The sequence below is a fragment of the Hippocampus comes genome, unplaced genomic scaffold, assembly GCF_001891065.2.
Source record: "Hippocampus comes isolate QL1 unplaced genomic scaffold, H_comes_QL1_v1.1 scaffold207, whole genome shotgun sequence".
NCBI lineage: Eukaryota > Metazoa > Chordata > Actinopteri > Syngnathiformes > Syngnathidae > Hippocampus > Hippocampus comes.
This window is the reverse complement of record NW_017805146.1, coordinates 710,965-725,045: the sequence shown is the minus strand read 5'-3', so window position 1 is coordinate 725,045 and position 14,081 is coordinate 710,965. Positions and strand designations below refer to the sequence as shown.

General features: G+C 48.2%; 1 protein-coding gene across 9 annotated transcripts; it reads right to left on the bottom strand.

The window, feature by feature from the left end:
• Window positions 1-941: 941 nt before the first annotated feature.
• Window positions 942-14,017, bottom strand: ubap2l (ubiquitin associated protein 2-like). 9 transcript variants are annotated; one of them, XM_019867746.1, is made up of 29 exons: window positions 13,920-14,017; window positions 12,617-12,759; window positions 11,843-11,920; window positions 11,622-11,732; window positions 10,675-10,846; window positions 10,495-10,596; window positions 10,377-10,422; window positions 9,709-9,815; window positions 9,543-9,602; window positions 9,238-9,290; window positions 9,050-9,135; window positions 8,527-8,707; window positions 8,262-8,460; window positions 7,740-8,080; window positions 7,329-7,501; window positions 7,108-7,228; window positions 6,922-6,961; window positions 6,296-6,503; window positions 6,142-6,208; window positions 5,655-5,982; window positions 5,294-5,382; window positions 5,161-5,214; window positions 5,000-5,081; window positions 4,702-4,922; window positions 4,516-4,616; window positions 3,118-3,272; window positions 2,316-2,383; window positions 1,961-2,158; window positions 942-1,877 (listed from the first exon to the last, which is right to left on the bottom strand). In XM_019867746.1, the coding sequence occupies exons 2-29, from the start codon at window positions 12,713-12,715 to the stop codon at window positions 1,782-1,784; spliced, it is 3,636 nt and encodes a 1,211-aa protein (XP_019723305.1). In that variant the 5' UTR covers window positions 12,716-12,759; window positions 13,920-14,017; the 3' UTR covers window positions 942-1,781. The 9 variants fall into 9 exon arrangements, with proteins under 9 accessions (XP_019723305.1, XP_019723304.1, XP_019723307.1 ...); XM_019867745.1 differs by lacking the exon at window positions 13,920-14,017 and adding an exon at window positions 13,734-13,913; XM_019867748.1 differs by lacking the exon at window positions 13,920-14,017 and adding an exon at window positions 13,734-13,913 and having other exon boundaries at window positions 1,961-2,155.
• Between the last annotated feature and the right edge of the window lie 64 nt (window positions 14,018-14,081).

Sequence of the window (14,081 nt, the reverse complement as noted above, 5' to 3'; positions counted from 1 at the left end):
AAGACACCAGTTGGTTTGCCCAGTGTCGTAAAGATCCGTGTTTTAATGACGCAATTACCGTAAAGTAGTTTTAACCGTTATGGTGGCAGTCAAATCGCAATGTGAAACGCAGTTTTTTTTATTTTTATTACCAACTTGAATCTCAAAAGAGAAATTCAATTTTAAAATAGTGAGAATAAACGCATCTGAGTTTTTCAACTGTACTTAAGTTACCATTTGTAGAACAAAGGAAACAACAATATGGATTCCTCAAGACATTCACATCCCCCAAATATGATGAAAATGTCTTTTTCCTTGTTTATTATTTATATATTTTACAAAATTAAAAAAAATGGAACAAAACGCTTTAATATCTGCAAGGGAGCGGCGCGGGAGTAAAGCGAACAAACAGGCACTACAGTACTTTTGTTTATATGTACAAGACAAGTTTTTCATTTACATGTTTCTTTTAAAATGCACAGTACAAAAAGAAAAATCACCGACAAAAAAAAAAAGTACAATTCTGTCCATCAGTATTAGATGCTGTAAGGCACAGGTGTCAAACTCAAGACCCGGGGGCCAGATCTGGCCCGTCACATTATTATAGGTGGCCCGCGAAAGCAGATCAAACATGTCAAATTCCATGATGCTTTCTAAAATGTCTATCAAAAATTTTAATTCTCACATGTAATAAATAAGAGATATTCTAAGCATTTTCTTGTTACCAAACCTCTCGTGATGGTAACTTAAACAAGAGTTGAATCAACAGTTATTCTTGACTTCTTGATCTGGTTTCAGTCATAACGGCCCTCCAAGGTAAACGGTAACTAAAATGTGGCCCGCGACAAAAATGAGTTTGACACCCCTGCTGTAAGGTTTCCTTTAAAATGTTCAGGGGAGGAGTGGTGGCGCATGGAGAGGTCTCCCAAACTGAAGACATTACTGTATCATTGAGAGGCAGATTGGGGTGCAGATTGGCCTTGGGAAGAATCCTTTAATAACTTGTGACACAACATATTCATACGGTAACAGTTACTGTACATGTGTTTTCTACACTATGAAAAGTCTGTGCTTGGCAAAAAAATAAAGCACAGTCAACAACCTATCCCCCGACATGTCTTTGTGTACAATCATGCACGCACACATGATAAACGTCCTCACTCCAAGCCAGATGACTTATATATTTATATATATCTATCTATATTTAGTAAAAAATAAACTTCACAACTCTACCAAATTCAGAGAATTGTTTCTTCCAACTTAAAAACGACATAAAATAGGGGGTTGGCGGAGAAACCAAACAGCAATCAAGTAAATGAATATTTTGTGCAGGGGGGGTGTGGAATAGAAAAGCAGCCCTCCCCACCCCTCCATCGCCACCATCCTAAATTACTTCATTCCTCTCAATTAGTAAAAAAGAAAGAAAGGGGGGGAGAAACAAGAACATAAAAGAACCATACGGAGAAACACTCATTCATTTTAGGAAACCATTTTTCTGTTACGCAAGTAAAAGGGTGCTGAACTTAACACAATACAATTTCCCCAAACACTCAATAAGTCATTTCATGTTTTTTTCATAACCATTTAGCCCCTCCCATTTCCATCCCGGGACATCCTTGCAAAGGGATGAGGAGGAGGAGGAGGACGAGGAGAAGGAAGATCAGGGGGAAAACTCAGCAGGAGGAAACCTTCGCCATGAACTTGTTTTTCAGGAGATGAGCCCTGACCACTCCCTCCCTTATTCACAGCTTCTGTGAGCGAGTGAGGTGGTCGGTGGGAGTCCAGGGCTCCGTCGGTGGATGTTAGTTGGCCCCCCAGTTGTAGCTGTTGTATGCAGACTTGTTGATCTGAGACTTCTGCTGAATGGACGCAGTTTGATTGCGCTGGCCACTACCGCTCTGTGAACACACGGACAGAAAGGATGAGAGAGATGTGGGAGGAGAGAAAAGAAAGGAGAAAAAGAGAAAGCATAGAGTCTCACCTGTGCGTCCTGCTGCAGGTGGTGGTGTAGGATTTGGGAGTGGGGCTGCTGGTGCGGCGCCAAGATGTGCATGAAGGGGGCCGGGGCGTAGCCTGCTGCGGCCGGGGCGTTGATGGGGCCGCCGCTGGCCAGCGCGGAAGGGAGGCTGAAAGATGCTGTGGGAGTGCCAGCGTGGAAACCCTGCTTCTCAAATGACTGCTGGGGGGGTGAAAAAAAAAAAAAAGATGTCAACACATTGCATGACTTACACTACACAGACCCTAAATAAAGAGCAGTTCACAATTTTCGGGGGGTGGCCCACGAGTCGCAGCTTGGGGGTTCATTAAATAATTGCGAAACAGAGTCCTGTACTTGCCTGAGTCTTGGTGTAAACTGAGCCTGAAATGTCAGGTACCCCGGTATTGCTCGATGTCACGGACACTCCTAGAGAAGAAAAAAAAACAACTTCAACATTGCAAAACAAGAACCCAAAATGGCACCTCACAGAGCAAATGACCGGGGAGCAATTCAGCGACACGAGTGCGCCATGTGGCAGCACACCACTGCCAGCGGACATTTCAAGGTCCGACTGTCGTGTGTGTGGCGTTTGCTGCTGTGTTTGGGGTTCGCTGTGGCACACACTGACCCCCTGTATCGCCACACAGATGCAGAACAGGGTCAACTGGTGTGCGGCTCAGAAAATGGGCACGCCAATTCAGAATTCAACTTTAAAATATGCCGACAACTACTCAGACCATCTGGTGAGACGTCACCCGAGTGAACATTGAAAGGAGTAATTGTTGACGTGATCAGCAAAGAAGAGGAAATTAAAATTCCTGCAACAGAGGCGATGGTCAAAATAAAGAATATTTGGGGAAATTAGAATTTCAGGGGGTGGGGGGTTAGGCAAGTATTAGCTCCATGGACTGCCTGGCAAACCATCACATTTGAACGTCCGAAGTGCATCCTATAGCTGTGCGAAGGTCTAATTAATTTGGTCTGTCAAGACCAGAGCGCATTTTAGGTTTGTTTTGAAATTTCAACCAAAGTACACAAAAGTTGCATCATAGTCTTCACACAGCAATGAGGCAAAGAAATAGGAGCAAAAGTCGGGTGGCGGTCGGATGGGGTCATGGTGACTTCGGCATTTTTACTACCTGGCACGGGGTGGCACTCACCAACTCCGGGCCCGCTGACAGAGTTGGCTGGTTTGTTTTGGGCAGCGGCGGCGGCGGCAGCAGCAGCGGCAGCGGCGGCGGCGGCGGCCACGGCATTGCCGTATCCGCCCTTACAGAAATCCCCACTCCCTGAAGCCTGGCCCACATCCTCATAGGTGTGTGTGGGAAGGTGGAAAGTAAGCTGGCATAATGGCAGGAAGCAGCAGGAGGAAAAAAAAAAAAAAAAAAAAAATTGTTTCATGGGAAGCGTAGTAAGTGTTGAATTTCAAGACGTGGCTGGTTCGAAAAATAAGGGTTGGAAGACCATGTGATTCCCAACCACCAATTGCACTTAATTGGGACAGTTGGTAAACCCGGTGCTCGACTGGTTAGCATGTCGGCCTCACAGTGCAGAGGTGCAGGCTTCGATTCTGGCTTCGGCCCTCCTGTGTGGAGTTTGCAGGCTCTCCCACCCCCTAGCCCCCCAAAAAATGGATGGATGGGAATCTATTCGAAATGATCCAAGTTCATCATCTCCTCCAGCTATGTGTAGATGCCAAAAGATGGCGGGAAAGCACTTAAAACACAGAGAACCAGAAAGAATCAACTCCGTTCATCTAGCACGTACACAATCATGAATTCGTGTTACAGAACCCACTGCAGTCAATCATTAAATTCATCACCACAAATAAAGCTCCTCCATCATAGGCTCATCAACAGCATTAGCGAGCCTCTATGGGCTGATCTAACAACGCTGGCACAAACTGGCGTGTCGTCACACACACACGGGGAAAACGTGAACAAAAATGTGAGGGGAAAAAAAGCAATTTCAACAGCAAAGTCGACTCCAACTTTCAGAAGGTCCATTGGGCGAGGAGACACACACTTTCACTTTTGACAGTGTCCCGGGTGCATTCAAGGGACTGCAATCAAACAGAACATCTCAAACGCAGATGAAAAACACCACCAGTGAGTTGAACATAAAAATCCACCAGATGGCGGCATAGTTATCATTGAGCACAAATCCAAGAAATGGACAAGATTTTTGGTGAATAATGATGGATAGCCCCCCCCCCATATGCCAATGTCGGACCACAAATATGCAATGGGCCAATGCATCAACAAGCAATGGAAGATGAGGATCCCTCAGCCAAGCTTTCACATCAAAAAACGTCTCCTTCAAAGGGCAGTCACATCCTCAGTCAAGGCCAATAACAGCGGCACAAAGCAGCTTTTAGAACGTTGACGTCAGTGTTCCATTCCGGTCCACTGCATGCGGAGAGTCAAGCGCGCCATCGAAAAATATTGTTCTTAGTCAGTTTGGGGTGACAACTGTGACCTTGCGGCCTACAGCTGTAGCATCAGCCACACGTCACGACATTCATCGCAAGACCTGCAGTCTCCGCTCACGGTGGCTCACCAGTGCTGTATCCATGGGAACCATAGCCACTGGCCTGTTGGAAGGGTGTGGCCGACGCGCCGACATTCACTCCATGCTGCTTTGACGAGGTAGGAGCCACCTGGAAGGAGGCAAAAATAAAATCCCTCCCTTTAATCCCGAAAGAAAAATAGCAGGTTTGCTGCGTTTGAGTGTCCAATTCTCACCGGGAACACAGCGGGGCCGTACTGGAAGGTGTTGGGCAGGCCCGGCATGCCGGTGTAGTAGGGCAGGCTCGTGTAGCTGTAACCGGGCGGTAGCGCCGGGTTGAGGAAGGGCTGCTGGGTCGAGTGGTGCGTCTGCGTCTGGTTCTGCTGCTGATTCTGTGCCAGCGTTGTGGCGGGGGCCGGCGAGGACGCGTCGCCACGACCGAACTTGGATAAGTCACCTTGAGAGAGGCCGACCGCAGAAAGAAATCCTTCGAATCGTTCAGTTCATAGAAATGTGTTCAGGAGAAAGTCTCACCGGAGTAGGGGTTGTTTGTCAAGCTAGCCTCTCTGCCGGTCAGTGCTGTTGTTGGGGTTGCAAAGGGAATGCTGTAATAATCCTGGAAAGGCAGGCAAAGGGGAGCAAGATTATGACGATGACACGGGAGATCATGTCTCGTATGGAAAATTCCAACTTACCAACGGTATTCTTGTCTGCAGCATCTGCAGGTCATCGTAGCCGTACACCTGAGTCTGACACCGCCATGTCTTGTTATTACACATCACGCACACATTGCATTGTGCTTGCACACAGACATAGAATAGCACTCACTGGATAGGGATGCAGTAGTCCCGGGGCCATGATGTATGGATTGGGTAGCAGAGGAGGCACTCCCGGGGGCAAATTTGGAGGCGCTTTCCCTACATTTGACAGCGACATACACAAGTGATAAGCTGTAATGCTTCTGGCAGTGGCCTGTATGTAAGAATTCGCTGTAGTCTCCGATCAGTAAACTCACAACTGCAGTCAAGATTCGGATAGGAAAACATTCGTTCACATCTTATTCGTTTTTTGCTTTGTGCAAGTTTTATGCTCCAAGTAATATTAAAACCTTTTCAATGTACGTATGAATAAGTTCAACGTGTTGCGGGGGTGAAAAAAAAAAGTGTAGATAGGTTGCTGTATGCCAGACCTGAGGGTGCTGCAGAGCTGCGCGATGACAAAGAAGTCACTGAGGAGGGAGCGGCGGAGGCCGCCCCAGAAATGGAGACGGCGGCGGGGGACGAGGCCACGCCCTGCACACCCATAGAAGCCGCATTGATGCCCATGGGCATGTTGCTGACGGAGCCGAGGCCAGACGGGGCAGAGACCGGAGCAGCCCCCAGGGACACCTGCGGTGAGGTGGCCGAGGAGGAGGAGGAGGCGGAGGCGGAGGAGGGTGGGACCGACGACGACACGGCTGAGACAGAAGGGAAGGAGGAGGAAGAGTGGAGGCTGGAGTCACCATCTATGTTGGGGTGCTGTGGAGGAAAGAGGCGGTTGTGACTGATGACAATATGACTCCATTGGAGTGTGGTGACGTGTGTGTGTGTGTGTGTGTGTATTTATACACTGCTGTAGGAAATCTGCAACAGACAATTATCGATCAAAGATGGTCTTGCGCAAAACGGGGTGTTTACCAGCAAGCTCGAGTTGGATGTTCGACCTGAAGATGAAGCAAGGCTGTTCTGCTGTGACGAGAGGGCACTGGAACGAGACACTGTAGTTTAACTACGTCTGCTTTACCGACAGCTGCGGTCGACTTACGAAGGGGGAATCAATTTGCGTCGCCACCTATTGTGCTGAGGAGGCGGGACGGTGCTCGGCGGCAGCTCGTCGGCCTGCCCCAGGGCGCTGAGTGGTGCCTGATTGGATGTTGTCAGCAGGGAGGCCGGACCAGAGCCGCCGTCCGTCAGGGCGCCCATGCTGGCGACCACCGGCGGCACCGCCGTCGCCGTCGTGTCTGACGTGGGCTTGACCGCAACTGCAGAACCCGCTGCAGCTAGGAAGGAAATCAATAAATGAGTCAAGAATCAATGAAAAGAACACAATTAATGAGAAAATGAAGAATTGAAATGAAAGACCAAAATAAATGAAAAAAAAGAAGAAAATGAGGATAAAAAAAATACATGAGAAAGCAAAACAAAATGACAACAAAATATATAAATGAGAAAGGAATTAAGCAGTTACGTAAACAAAACAGGGAAACAAAAAGAGAGTAAATGAGCAGATAAAGAGAGATATGCCAAACTACAATCGACCAGAATAGCTCCAGAAATGAAAAAGAAACAAATGAGACACGAATAAATAAAGTCAAAAATAAATCCAACATAAAAAAAAAAAAAAATACTTCCACTATGTGTCAGCAAGTCATGAGCAAGATATTTTGCTCATAATACAATGAGAATCAAGAGACTTGCCTTCCGCAGATTGTGCCGCTTGCAGTGAACTGAAGCCATTCTGTAAAAGCAACAATCAAGGTGAGCTCACTGGTTTCTTTGGCAACGGGATGTTGGGAAGTCAAAAAGGACGCGTGCGCTTGGAAATGCACGTTGACTACTCAGAGCATCCAAACATCTGGCCGGCCCGGGTGTTCTAAGGCCTACCTTGGGCTGCATGTCCTTCTGCGGGGAGGAGGAGACGGAGGGGGGGTAACGTCGCGTCTGAGATGCTCTCTGCTCGTACATGTCCATCTGGCTGGAGTTGGAAAGAGCTGGAGTTGACTCACTGCAGATCGACAGCTCGTGTTAACTCATCTCACTTGACACAACGCGAGGAGGCGCTGGCTCAAATAATCTGAACTACCTTGCAGTCCCTACATACCAACCTGTTGGGGGCGGAGTAGAGACTGTTCTGCATCGGGTTGACCGGCGCCGCGTTGGAGGAGGCCGATTCGTACTCGGGCAGCGTCGGCTCCGAGCCGAACTGCAGTGCTCCGAACTGTAGGTTTAGCCCGGAGATGTCTGTCGAGCCGGGCATTTCCACCGCCATTGCCGGAATCTGAACAAAGATGAAAAGTTTGACAAGAAGATATGCTCCTCTCAGCTGCTAGATCCGCACTAGAGGAGTGTGTTGAACACATTTCCAAAGGTGGAAGGTGAGGTGGTTTGGTCTTAAAATAGAATTCGTATTCCACTGTAAAAACCAAAGACCCTCCCGCTCCCCCCCTGTGTAATGGAGGCCGCTATTTGAGGAAATGCGGTCCATTTTGAAACTTGTACCAAGCGTCTACGTCTACCTTTGTTGCAATGGAGGTCCTCTTCTTCTGCGGCCTGAGTTTGTGCTGTTGCAGAGGCAGCGGACTAGAGCCTTGCGCGTCCGAGGAACTCGGGGAAACCTGCTGACCCAACAACGTGACGGACGCCATTTTGGGAAGGGAGGAGGCGGGCGGCGGGACGGCGTGTGGCGAGGACGTCGTTTGCAGTGGCAAGGTGGAAGCGGAGGAGGAGGCGGAAGGAGGCAGGAAAACTTCCAACATGGACGACGTGGTGGTGGTGGTGGCGGCGGCGGCGGAGGCCTGGAAGGGCGGACGCTTCGCAAAGGCCGTGTGGATGGCAGACTCTGGCCGAGTCTTCATATCTGCACAGAAAAATAAGAACGCATATGTGAACTCCAGACAGAAAAACTGCCGCAGATTCAAACCCTGAACATCACACCCATAAGGCGAACCGGTTAACCAACTAGGTCAAAGCACTACTGACCAACTATGAAGAATAATCAAAAACGATTCCAGTCTGGGGTACATCTTGTGTCAGCTCACCATACTGTGCCCGTGAGTTGGCACCGCTGTCCCAGGATGGGGCGTTGGCATTCGAGACCCCAGTTTGGGAATGCTGCGCGGCCAGCTGAGCCAGCGCCTGGGCGGTTTTATACTGCTCCAGGAACTGGGAGCCGGTGGTACCGCTGGTACCGCCTTTCTGCTCCGCTACCTCTCCAAAACTCTTGTTCAGCATGCTGACCTGCCGCCACAACAGTGCATCAGCAGTCACCTACGGCCCGGGAATTCAGTCATTATTGCCACTTACCATGCTGTGCTGGGCGTAAGGGGCGGCAGAGGTGCTTTGGGAGATAGGGGGTGCTTGCTTGGAGTTGCTGAAAACCAGCGACTGAGGAAGGGAGGGGGGCTGCGCGGCCTCCACGGGTTGGGGTTCCGTTTCAGACGAGGACGATGGGGGGGTCTTCCCCAAGAGCACCGCCAGGTCAATCCTCCAGAGAAGATGAAATTGGAACGTTACGTCAATGACCACAAGGTATCCTGCAATTGTCATTTTGTCCATGCCAAGTGAAATGACAACTTTTCGCCCCTTTGTGCTTATTACACAGAACTTTCACAATTCTGTCCCCAGAATTGTGATTTGGAACACATCTGTTAAAGCTCTGAAATGACCTCAAAAGGGAAACATTTGCCAATTCTACCAAGTCCCGCCCCCGACATCCCCATTCTGGGTCGGTACCATTGACACGAAATAGCTACCTTTGGAAAAGGAAGGGAAAGTGATGGCTTTGACATGCCATTGAAAGGGGGTGGGGTGGGGGCTTTTGTCCCACCTCTGTCCTTTGGTGATGGTGACATTCTCCTGTGGTGGTGGAATGGTTGCCACGCTGGAAGCGGTGAATATCTTGGTCTCTGACAACTGCCAGGTATGAAAATAAAAATGTGAGACAAGTTATTTCTGGATGGTGACACAACTATAGAGTTCCTTGGAAAGATTTTAAACAAAAAGTCAAGTACTCACATCCTCATTCCAGTCCTCAGTGCCCCATTCTTCTGTGGGTGTCCTCCAGGCACCTGAGAGTGGGGCATAAATCTCTCTTCAGCACCGGGCACAGGCACAAGAAGTTGGTCAATCAAGCTCCCTCACTATAGCGCAGTTCATCGGTAAAATTTTGAGCCAACCGATCTCTGTCAGGCAACATCAAAGGTGATTGATGTGCAGTAAATAAATCTCTCAATGCTGCCGATTTTCACCTACTGCGGATGCATCTGGAACGAAACGGGGGTTGCACTGTACATGGAATTGTGCATTGAAGGTTTGTTTACCAGGTGCAGTGTCAAACTTGGGCGGGTAAGTCATTCCTTCTCCCGGAGAGTATTCCAATCCTGGAAAGAAAAAGAGTTTTCACTGGCATCCCCGCATCAAGATCCATCAACACCAGAAAGATCCTGCGAGGAACATATAAAATAAGTGTTTTCTCAATGTACTCACGAGCTCCTTCTTCTGTCTCCATGCCACCCGTGTTGTTCCAGGTGCTTCCTCCGCCGTAGTTTTCATCTGTCTGACTCGGTTCAGCGTAGTCGGCAGGATTGAAGGTTCTGGGAGAGGGGGGAAAAAAACAACAAGAACATACAATTGAAGAACAGATCATTTGCCGATTGTGTACATAGCACTGACTGCATGCTTGTGTGGCTATGTCCATCAATCAAATGTGGGAATGAGGAGTGCACAAGTCAGCAGAAAGCCTAATTGAGCCAAAATGAAACATCACGCGCTTGGACAGTCTCCTTCATATCACATCCTGTCTTTCACTCTATTTGGCGCACGCGCGCGCGTGTGTGTGTGTGTGTGTGTGTGTGTGTGTGTGTGTGTGTGTGTGTGATGATGATGATGAGGAAATTACAGCCAACTCGAGGATCATTTCTGTTTTGAAATGAGAAACTGTCGGAGACGCACACAACTCAGAAGAGAAATGGGCCTACGCCGTTTCGTTCCGCAGGCTGAACCACGTCCACCTCTGCAGTGGATTAACACTAGATGCCAACAATACAACAATAGATCCAGGGTACTAGTCTCCTGTGACCATGGCAACAGTGGAACACAAGCACCCCCCCCACCCTCTCTGGTTGTCTAAGGATATTCAGGTGTTCTCTTCTTACCCCATGCCCTGCGCTGAGAATCGGCCTCCCCGCCGTCCCGTCGCTCCTGGGGGGAGGGAAGCGAAAGTCAAACTTGAGATTGTTCACATGAAACGTGATTCAAGTCACGACAACTCACCGAGTGTTCCTCTTCCTCGTCCACGCCCCCTGCGGCCTCGCTCCGCGCCCCTACCCATCACTGCTGCTTTGCCTCCGTCCAAGCCGTTCTCTTGACCGCGAACTGGAGTGAAAGAGGAGGAATCAGGAAACGAGGAACAATGGGTCCCAAATTCAAGCGCAATCACGTGAACAGGCGTACACTCTCGCCCTCTGATTGCACCGCGGGCCCTGCGAGGAGCTCCCCCTCGCCGACGCACTGCATCCTTCTCCACTTTCTCCCTGTTCTCTTTCCCGTCCTCTCCAATCTCCGGCTGGTTGGGCTCCTTCTGACACGACATACCTTTCTTCTTCCCCACCATCTCCCACGAGTCCTGACATTTGAGAAAACAAACAAAAATTACACAGAGATCCCACAAAATGAATACAACCAGGAGACAGCAGGGAGAACCTTTTGCCCCCCCCCCCCCAAAAAGACAGAAAAAGGATATTGTGTCTCTGATACTGCCTCCAAGGATGAACAATTGCCTGGTCGACTTCAGCCCTCAATTCTGCGTCTTTTACGCATGATAGCAACGAGGAAAATGGGCTAAAGAATCAAGGTTTTTACACGCAGCGTCAATGGGGTTACAGGGTCTGAAAATTCTGGGGGCGACTGTCCTTCATTCAGTGTCTCTGCGGGTCCAAAAGTACACAAATAAGCGGGCTGTGGTCGAGAACATCGGTTAGCCATGCAAACTTTGTTCGAATATTGCTACGAACGGCACGGGAGGCAACAAAGGAGAGCAGCGGCACAGAGTAAAGTGAGGTTCTTCATTCAAATGTTTTGTTCAATTTTGTGCAGGCGGCCTCTGTGCGCTAACAATAATTTTATTCAAATCACAACACGCGGCAACCATCACTCCGACACTTGTGTTGCTTTACTACAAGCATGTGGAAATATTTTAACATAAATTGGACTGGCAGCACTGTCACTCGCAAAATACGCCCAAACCGGACACCCGCAGATTTAGAGTTTTCCCCACCATACAAGACTCAACTTTATTTGTAGAGCACTTGAAGGCAACCACAGCTTCACACAAAGTAAAAACTGAGCCATATAAAAAGAAACACTGCGAAAAGAAGAAGACTTCAGACAAGAAGACTCACAGTGTCTGGGCTGCCCTCCAGAAGCACATTGATGGCTCTGTTGACGTCACCGTTGCAGTCGTGCAACGCGATCATAGACTCATCCTGGTCCTTGCCCGTGATGTCAATCAGCTAGAAAACCAAAACGGCATTTCATTTCCTCTACTCTTATTGACAAAAGGGGCATCTTGAAAAAGCCAAGAAGCAACTATCAAAAACAGACAGAAGAAAACGCTTCTCACCTGTTTGACCTTCTCTTCAAAGTCTGCATCGCTGTGGTCTGAAATCATCTGCGCAAGTCGGATCTGCTCTGCGGTGGCCTGTTGCCAGAGGACACAAGCACATTCATCACATTGAGCTTTGGATGACAACAACAATCTCTGAGGGGAAGAAAAAAAAAACAACAACAGTATTCCTTCTCATTAAAATAACCAAACCTCAGAAAGTGGAAAATTACCAGGGCAGAACAGAAAGAACAAATACGGGCTTTACCACGTAGTGTGAAATGGGCAACAGACTAATAGACTACCTAAAATTCTGAAGTTGACTTCCTCCCTCGATTCTGTGCTATTATCATTTACAAACAACAGTTACACATAAAAATAGCCTGAAAATGTCAGTTTTCATGGGAAAGGAGATCCAGAGTCTGACACTCCTTGGGCAGGTGGAAAACTATTGGTTCGAGTTTCTCCTCCAGTTTTTTTTTTTTTTTTTTTTAATGGCATTAAACAGAACATCATCACACAGACAGGACAACAAGAGTCCAGCTTTTACACGTTGTGTGAAAGGGGCTTCAGCCTCTGATGGAACTTCTGAAGCCAGAAAATGCATTGGTGCTGTATATATAGAATAGATAGCCATGAAAAAAGGCAGTCTGAGAGCAAAGTTCATTCACAACCTCACTTGAGGACGGAATTCAATTTCTTCTTGACTCTTTAGGCGTATTTTTCCACTTCTGGGTGGTGTCAACATTGGACATTCCACTTTTACTTGAACGGACGTGAACAAGGGCGTACCTGAGGCCTTTGCTTGTGCTGTGTCTGACCCTGCGTCTGGCCTTGCTGCGTCTGTTCCCAGCTGCCCCGGGCCCGGTTTCCGCCCATGGACGTCATCATTTACAGTATATACAAACAAACAAGTTATTTACAAGGAATCACACCTGAGGAAAGAAATAGCGAGACAGAGAGAGAGAGAGAGATCTGAGTGACCTCATCACACACTTCCAGTAACACAACACAAACGCAAGGCAAGAGGTGTGAGACACATGAGATCAGGCTCCAAGGTACAACACAGCAAGTGCGCAACGTCTTGTTTACAAGTCAAAACATCACTGCCAAAAACGAAAGTCACATCACTGGTGCACTGTGTGAAGTAGTAGCCGTTATCACAATCGAAAAGCATTAGCAGACACACTTTAAGGGGACAGCTAAGACAGTCAGGGGGCAATCACATTTGTGCCTTTTTGTTGCGCTGCCAACCTCGTTATCGAAAACGACGGCTTAATCTCGCACACGTTACGTAAAAAGCTCGGCTTGGACTGACACACACACACAAACAACCAAGCAAGCCTGACGCCGAGGCCCGTTCACCTTATCAACCAAGTCGATTTATTTATGGAAAAAAAGAGAGATCAAATGTGGAATAAATGGGGGAGGGGGTGAAAAGCATCAAGCTTTGAAGTCTTGCTGGGCTTCCGCCTCGAGCGGCTACACCTCATGGCGACGAGGCTAACTTTTAGCACGGGGCTAACGTTAGCTCGCGAGTGTCTAATTCCACGCAAACAAGTCAATGCTAAACATATACATCTGATTTGCGCAAAAGCTACTTACTCATCTACCTGAATTCGATTAATTATGTCTCCGTGTAAAACTTGACCGACCCCCGAAAAACGTAATCACCCCACTAGTTAGATGCTAAGGACTTAGCCACGCTAGGTTAACAAACTAACTGGACGTGGCTAACGGCTAAAGGCTAACTAGTTAGCTTCGCAGCGATATAAAGACCACACTGCCATAATATTGTCGGGCACTCTTTGCGTAGACGGATAAAAACTGGTTAAAGGGTTTAAAGACAAGGCATACGTTCGCCCCCACTCCCCCTCCTAAAAATGACAATAAACGCCACCGTACTGACCAGGAACCCGGCTCCAGTCTGGACAAGATACCGGTCGACAAGTAGTGTAGTTTCTCGACCGTGCTAGACACTATATTTTGAACACAACAAGCTCAATCGTCCTCTCCCCACTTCCCCACGAGAAAAAACTAAGCACACGAAAGTTGGTCCCCCCCGTCATAACACGTTACAACAACCGAAGTCTACCTGTTTCTCTTCCACTCTGACACCACGGAGAGCTGTGTCATGTGGTGTACCGCTGCACTCTAAAGTGCTTGGAGGAAAGTGGACCAACAAACATGTGATCACAAACTAATAAAGCTTTATTTTGGGGGTAAATATTTGTCACCCCTGGCCGGTGACATGTCA

Coding starts and splice junctions, on each gene's coding strand:
- ubap2l (XM_019867746.1), bottom strand. CDS start 12,715: ATGATGACGTCCATGGGCGGAAACCGGGCCCGGGGCAGCTGGGAACAG. Junction 10,847..11,621: donor TGGAGGGCAGCCCAGACACT/GTGAGTCTTCTT, acceptor CTCAAATGTCAG/GACTCGTGGGAGATGGTGGG. Junction 9,816..10,376: donor TTCTCAGCGCAGGGCATGGG/GTAAGAAGAGAA, acceptor CCCCTCTCCCAG/AACCTTCAATCCTGCCGACT.